The sequence below is a fragment of the Teleopsis dalmanni genome, chromosome X (genome assembly GCF_002237135.1).
Source record: "Teleopsis dalmanni isolate 2A chromosome X, ASM223713v2, whole genome shotgun sequence".
NCBI classification, from domain to species: Eukaryota; Metazoa; Arthropoda; class Insecta; order Diptera; family Diopsidae; genus Teleopsis; species Teleopsis dalmanni.
In genome coordinates this window covers 100335233-100342996 of record NC_051848.1, presented here as the reverse complement: position 1 = coordinate 100342996, position 7764 = coordinate 100335233, and the positions used below count along the sequence as shown (strand labels likewise).

General features: G+C 36.3%; 1 protein-coding gene across 1 annotated transcript in view; it reads left to right on the top strand.

The window, feature by feature from the left end:
* LOC119688827 overlaps positions 1 to 7437 on the top strand; it is a 12460-nt gene extending 5023 nt beyond the window's left edge. The window contains exons 2-13 of the mRNA XM_038103490.1: positions 179 to 223; positions 594 to 886; positions 1943 to 2048; positions 2184 to 2228; positions 2610 to 2702; positions 2884 to 2928; positions 3299 to 3591; positions 5140 to 5245; positions 6115 to 6159; positions 6530 to 6574; positions 6941 to 7162; positions 7367 to 7437. Coding sequence (XP_037959418.1) covers positions 179 to 223; positions 594 to 886; positions 1943 to 2048; positions 2184 to 2228; positions 2610 to 2702; positions 2884 to 2928; positions 3299 to 3591; positions 5140 to 5245; positions 6115 to 6159; positions 6530 to 6574; positions 6941 to 7162; positions 7367 to 7437 — 1409 coding nt within the window. The remainder of the gene's footprint in view (positions 1 to 178; positions 224 to 593; positions 887 to 1942; positions 2049 to 2183; positions 2229 to 2609; positions 2703 to 2883; positions 2929 to 3298; positions 3592 to 5139; positions 5246 to 6114; positions 6160 to 6529; positions 6575 to 6940; positions 7163 to 7366) is intronic.
* Positions 7438 to 7764: the final 327 nt, after the last annotated feature.

Genomic DNA, 7764 nt, shown 5'->3' with positions numbered 1-7764 from the left:
GGAAGCGAATCTGCAGTCAAATGCAGAAATGAGGGAAATATTGGTAAGAAAGCTTTTTATTTTATATTCCATATATTGAAGAAGATGTATTGATATTAGAAAAATAACTAAATTAATTAATTTTAATTTCAATTAGAATTTAATAATTAATAAATTACAATTTTTTAATCATTTTCAGATATTCCACCAGAAGATCAACAAGCTGAGGGTGGTCCAGAACCCGGTCTCACTCTTTCAACTCAGTTGAAAGAGTCCGATTAGCGGGATAGGACAGACGAGCGAATTAGAAGACACTCTCTCTTAATCTCTGAATTAAGAGCAGAAGTGTCGTCTCTTAGAGCTCAGATGGACTCACTCATGCAGGCACACTCTTCTACTCTTTTCCTCTGGGAAATGTTGGTGAGTTCGAGAAGCTGGAGGCGCATCTGCTGTTAAATGAAGAAATGAGGGAAATATTGGTAAGAAAACTTTTTATTTTATATTCCATATATTGAAGAAGATGTATTGATATTAGAAAAATAACTAAATTAATTAATTTTAATTTCTATTAAAATTTAATAATTAATAAATAACAATTTTTTAATCATTTTCAGATATTCCACCAGAAGATCAACAAGCTGAGGGTGGTCCAGAACCCGCTCTCACTCTTTCAACTCAGTTGAAAGAGTCCGAAGAGCGGGATAGGACAGACGAGCGAATTAGAAGGAACTCTCTCTTAATCTCTGAATTAAGAGCAGAAGTGTCTTCTCTTAGAGCTCAGATGGACTCACTCATGCAGGCACACTCTTCTACAAACAACTTGCCAACATTTCCTCTGGGAAATGTTGGCGAATTCGAGAAGCTGGAGGCGCATCTGCTGTTAAATGCAGAAATGAGGCAAACATTGGTAAGAAAGCTTTTTATTTTATATACCATATATTGAAGAAGATGTATTGATATTAGAAAAATAACTAAATTAATTAATTTTAATTTCTATTAAAATTTAATAATTAATATATTACAATTTTTTAATCATTTTCAGATATTCCACCAGAAGATCAACAAGCTGAGGGTGGTCCAGAACCCGCTCTCACTCTTTCAACTCAGTTGAAAGAGTCCGAAGAGCGGGATAGGACAGACGAGCGAATTAGAAGGCACTCTCTCTTAATCTGTGAATTAAGAGCAGAAGTGTCTTCTCTTCGAGCTCAGATGGACTCACTCATGCAGGCACACTCTTCTACAAACAACTTGCCAACATTTCCTCTGGGAAATCATCATCAATTATTACATTCTACGTCACTCACTACGCCAACTAAACATATGCTGCGATGACTTCATGCTTTTCACAGATCAGCCAATATCTGTCGAGGCCTATATGAGACTACTACGAACATATAACATGGAAACGAAGATGGTAGAAAGTACATGCAATATCCATCGCATTGAGTTTTGTCGTAGCCGTCTTATTTACCATCCTGATGGCCACTTGACTATGACGTTTGATCCGGAGCGCAATAGAACGACGTATGGCGCCACCTATTTACCATTTCTGGCGCCTCAATATACCGTGTATTGCGCAGTAGTACAACATTGCAAATACACCATAAATAATAATTCCCTACACAGTCATAAAATCATTAAAAAAAAAACAAAACTGCGGGCTGCGACTCTATTCCAGCGGAAATTTTAAAAGCAAATCCATACTTGCTTGTCAACACACTACACCAACTTTTCAAGGAAATTTGGTGAAACTCAATGGTAGCATTAAAATAGTTTTGGCAGGTGCTTGTAGATCATGCGGGGATAGTACTTTTGATTATTCCAATTAAAGAAGGAGTCGTTGGAACAATTTCGATCGTCAGAGAGTGATTATGAGATTATCAGAGGGATTGTAGACAGAAAACAATAGGTTGGGGAGAGTTTTGAACAGTTTTATTTAGACATTCATAATTTAACATTTAAGTTCAGACGGAAAATCTTAATCCTCAAAAAACAATCCTCAACAATTTGGAGAGTTCGAGAAGTTGGAAGCGAATCTGCAGTCAAATGCAGAAATGAGGCAAACATTGGTAAGAAAGCTTTTTATTTTATATACCATATATTGAAGAAGATGTATTGATATTAGAAAAATAACTAAATTTATTAATTTTAATTTCTATTAAAATTTAATAATTAATAAATTACAATTTTTTAATCATTTTCAGATATTCCACCAGAAGATCAACAAGCTGAGGGTGGTCCAGAACCCGGTCTCACTCTTTCAACTCAGTTGAAAGAGTCCGATTAGCGGGGTAGGACAGACGAGCGAATTAGAAGACACTCTCTCCTAATCTCTGAATTAAGAGCAGAAGTGTCTTCTCAGAGCTCAGATGGACTCACTCATGCAGGCACACTCTTCTACAAACAACTTGCCAACATTTCCTCTGGGAAATGTTGGCGAGTTCGAGAAGCTGGAGGCGCATCTGCTGTTAAATGAAGAAATGAGGGAAACATTGGTAAGAAAACTTTTTATTTTATATACCATATATTGAAGAAGATGTATTGATATTAGAAAAATAACTAAATTAATTAATTTTAATTTCTATTAAAATTTAATAATTAATATATTACAATTTTTTAATCATTTTCAGATATTCCACCAGAAGATCAACAAGCTGAGGGTGGTCCAGAACCCGCTCTCACTCTTTCAACTCAGTTTGCCAACAATTTGGAGAGTTCGAGAAGTTGGAAGCGAATCTGCAGTCAAATGCAGAAATGAGGGAAATATTGGTAAGAAAGCTTTTTATTTTATATACCATACATTGAAGAGGATGTATTGATATTAGAAAAATAACTAAATTAATTAATTTTAATTTCAATTAGAATTTAATAATTAATAAATTACAATTTTTTAATCATTTTCAGATATTCCACCAGAAGATCAACAAGCTGAGGGTGGTCCAGAACCCGGTCTCACTCTTTCAACTCAGTTGAAAGTGTCCGATTAGCGGGATAGGACAGACGAGCGAATTAGAAGACACTCTCTCTTAATCTCTGAATTAAGAGCAGAAGTGTCGTCTCTTAGAGCTCAGATGGACTCACTCATGCAGGCACACTCTTCTACTCTTTTCCTCTGGGAAATGTTGGTGAGTTCGAGAAGCTGGAGGCGCATCTGCTGTTAAATGAAGAAATGAGGGAAATATTGGTAAGAAAACTTTTTATTTTATATTCCATATATTGAAGAAGATGTATTGATATTAGAAAAATAACTAAATTAATTAATTTTAATTTCTATTAAAATTTAATAATTAATAAATGACAATTTTTTAATCATTTTCAGATATTCCACCAGAAGATCAACAAGCTGAGGGTGGTCCAGAACCCGCTCTCACTCTTTCAACTCAGTTGAAAGAGTCCGAAGAGCGGGATAGGACAGACGAGCGAATTAGAAGAAACTCTCTCTTAATCTCTGAATTAAGAGCAGAAGTGTCTTCTCTTAGAGCTCAGATGGACTCACTCATGCAGGCACACTCTTCTACAAACAACTTGCCAACATTTCCTCTGGGAAATGTTGGCGAATTCGAGAAGCTGGAGGCGCATCTGCTCTTAAATGAAGAAATGAGGCAAACATTGGTAAGAAAGCTTTTTATTTTATATACCATACATTGAAGAGGATGTATTGATATTAGAAAAATAACTAAATTAATTAATTTTAATTTCTATTAAAATTTAATAATTAATATATTACAATATTTTTTAATCATTTTCTGATATTCCACCAGAAGATCAACAAGCTGAGGGTGGTCCAGAACCCGGTCTCACTCTTTCAACTCAGTTGAAAGAGTCCGAAGAGCGGGATAGGACAGACGAGCGAATTAGAAGGAACTCTCTCTTAATCTCTGAATTAAGAGCAGAAGTGTCGTCTCTTAGAGCTCAGATGGACTCACTCATGCAGGCACTCTTCTACTCTTCTCCTCTGGGAAAATTGGCGAGTTCGAGAAGCTGGAGGCGCATCTGCTGTTAAATGAAGAAATGAGGGAAACATTGGTAAGAAAGCTTATTGAGGAAAAACGGAATGGACGAAAAATCTCGAGCGGCATCACTCTTTTTATAAAGCTCGAAAAGTTATCAACAAGCAAGTACAAAGCTTCAAGACTTATACAAGCAAGGCACCCATTATCTTACTTGGCTTCTGGGCGCTGCGTCAAACCACTTAAGCGAAGTTTTAAGTACGATATCCATATCGGCAAAGTAACTTGCCGACAAACTTGAAAGGAGATATATGTACTATACTGAGGAAGACCATACTACCTTCGATGCACATGCCACTGTCGAGGTGCTACAGACTATACCAACGCTGTTATGGACAAATCCAAAAATTACGCAAGCTTTGCAAGAAAACGTTACGCAACAGTGCTCGTTCAAGGCAATGAGAAAGCACCAACGAGGCACCAGAATGTCAGGCGACGTAGATACCGGAATTGGAAACAGCATCATCAATTATTACATTCTACGTCACTCACTACGCCAACTAAACATAAGCTGCGATGACTTCATACTTTTCACAGATCAGCCAATATCTGTCGAGGCCTATATGAGACTACTACGAACATATAACATGGAAACGAAGATGGTAGAAAGTACATGCAATATCCATCGCATTGAGTTTTGTCGTAGCCGTCTTATTTACCATCCTGATGGCCTCTTGACTACGACGTTTGATCCGGAGCGCAATAGAACGACGTATGGCGCCACCTATTTACCATTTCTGGCGCCTCAATATACCGTGTATTGCGCAGTAGTACAACATTGCAAATACACCATAAATATAAATTCCCTACACAGTCATAAAATCATTAAAAAAAAACAAAACTGCGGGCTGCGACTCTATTCCAGCGGAAATTTTAAAAGCAAATCCATACTTGCTTGTCAACACACTACACCAACTTTTCAAGGAAATTTGGTGAGACTCAATGGTAGCATTAAAATAGTTTTGGCAGGTGCTTTTAGATCATGCGGGGATAGTACTTTTGATTATTCCAATTAAAGAAGGAGTCGTTGGAACAATTTCGATCGTCAGAGAGTGATTATGAGATTATCAGAGGGATTGTAGACAGGAAACAATAGGTTGGGGAGAGTTTTGAACAGTTTTATTTAGACATTCATAATTTAACATTTAAGTTCAGACGGAAAATCTCAATCCTCAAAAAACAATCCTCAACAATTTGGAGAGTTCGAGAAGTTGGAAGCGAATCTGCAGTCAAATGCAGAAATGAGGCAAACATTGGTAAGCAAGCTTTTTATTTTATATTCCATATATTGAAGAAGATGTATTGATATTAGAAAAATAACTAAATTAATTAATTTTAATTTCAATTAGAATTTAATAATTACATCATTTCCCCCCATGAGTGGTACCCGGTCCTCTTTAACTCTTTAGAGGCCAAGAGCGAGGACGGAGAGCGAATTAGAGCCTCTCTCTGGTTACTGTCCCCTTCTCCTTAGAGCCATGGATCTATCAGGGCCAGACTCCCAACACTTGCACATTTCCTCTGTGTTGGCGAGTTCCGAGAAGCGGAGGCGCCTGCTGTATTTGAAAGAAATGGGGAAACAATGTAGAAAGATTTTTTTTATACCCTACTAGGTGATAGATAACTAAATTAATTAATTTTAATTTCTGTTAAAATTTAATAATTAATATATTACAATATTTTTTAATCATTTTCTGATTTTCCACCAGAAGATCAACAAGCTGAGGGTGGTCCAGAACCCGCTCTCACTCTTTCAACTCAGTTGAAAGAGTCCGAAGAGCGGGATAGGACAGACGAGCGAATTAGAAGGAACTCTCTCTTAATCTCTGAATTAAGAGCAGAAGTGTCTTCTCTTAGAGTTCAGATGGACTCACTCATTCAGGCACACTCTTCTACAAACAACTTGCCAACATTTCCTCTGGGAAATGTTGGCGAGTTCGAGAAGCTGGAGGCGCATCTGCTGTTAAATGAAGAAATGAGGGAAATATTGGTAAGAAAGCTTTTTATTTTATATACCATATATTGAAGAGGATGTATTGATATTAGAAAAATAACTAAATTAATTAATTTTAATTTCTATTAGTATTTAATAATTAATATATTACAATTTTTTAATCATTTTCAGATATTCCACTAGAAGATCAACAAGCTGAGGGTGGTCCAGAACCCGGTCTCACTCTTTCAACTCAGTTGAAAGAGTCCGATTAGCGGGATAGGACAGACGAGCGAATTAGAAGACACTCTCTCTTAATCTCTGAATTAAGAGCAGAAGTGTCGTCTCTTAGAGCTCAGATGGACTCACTCATGCAGGCACACTCTTCTACTCTTTTCCTCTGGGAAATGTTGGTGAGTTCGAGAAGCTGGAGGCGCATCTGCTGTTAAATGAAGAAATGAGGGAAATATTGGTAAGAAAGCTTTTTATTTTATATACCATATATTGAAGAGGATGTATTGATATTAGAAAAATAACTAAATTAATTAATTTTAATTTCAATTAGAATTTAATAATTAATAAATTACAATTTTTTAATCATTTTCAGATATTCCACCAGAAGATCAACAAGCTGAGGGTGGTCCAGAACCCGGTCTCACTCTTTCAACTCAGTTGAAAGTGTCCGATTAGCGGGATAGGACAGACGAGCGAATTAGAAGACACTCTCTCTTAATCTCTGAATTAAGAGCAGAAGTGTCGTCTCTTAGAGCTCAGATGGACTCACTCATGCAGGCACACTCTTCTACTCTTTTCCTCTGGGATTGGTGAGTTCGAGAAGTTGGAGGCGCATCTGCTGTTAAATGCAGAAATGAGGGAAATATTGGTAAGAAAGCTTTTTATTTTATATTCCATATATTGAAGAAGATGTATTGATATTAGAAAAATAACTAAATTAATTAATTTTAATTTCTATTAGAATTTAATAATTAATAAATTACAATTTTTTAATCATTTTCAGATATTCCACCAGAAGATCAACAAGCTGAGGGTGGTCCAGAACCCGGTCTCACTCTTTCAACTCAGTTGAAAGAGTCCGAAGAGCGGGATAGGACAGACGAGCGAATTAGAAGGAACTCTCTCTTAATCTCTGAATTAAGAGCAGAAGTGTCTTCTCTTAGAGCTCAGATGGACTCACTCATGCAGGCACTCTTCTACTCTTCTCCTCTGGGAAATTTGGCGAGTTCGAGAAGCTGGAGGCGCATCTGCTGTTAAATGAAGAAATGAGGGAAACATTGGTAAGAAAGCTTTTTATTTTATATACCATACATTGAAGAGGATGTATTGATATTAGAAAAATAACTAAATTAATTAATTTTAATTTCTATTAAAATTTAATAATTAATATATTACAATATTTTTTAATCATTTTCTGATATTCCACCAGAAGATCAACAAGCTGAGGGTGGTCCAGAACCCGGTCTCACTCTTTCAACTCAGTTGAAAGAGTCCGATTAGCGGGATAGGACAGACGAGCGAATTAGAAGGCACTCTCTCTTAATCTCTGAATTAAGAGCAGAAGTGTCGTCTCTTAGAGCTCAGATGGACTCACTCATGCAGGCGCACTCTTCTACTCTTCTCCTCTGGGAAAATTGGCGAGTTCGAGAAGCTGGAGGCGCATCTGCTGTTAAATGAAGAAATGAGGGAAACATTGGTAAGAAAACTTTTTATTTTATATACCATATATTGAAGAAGATGTATTGATATTAGAAAAATAACTAAATTAATTAATTTTAATTTCTATTAAAATTTAATAATTAATATATTACAATTTTTTTAATCATT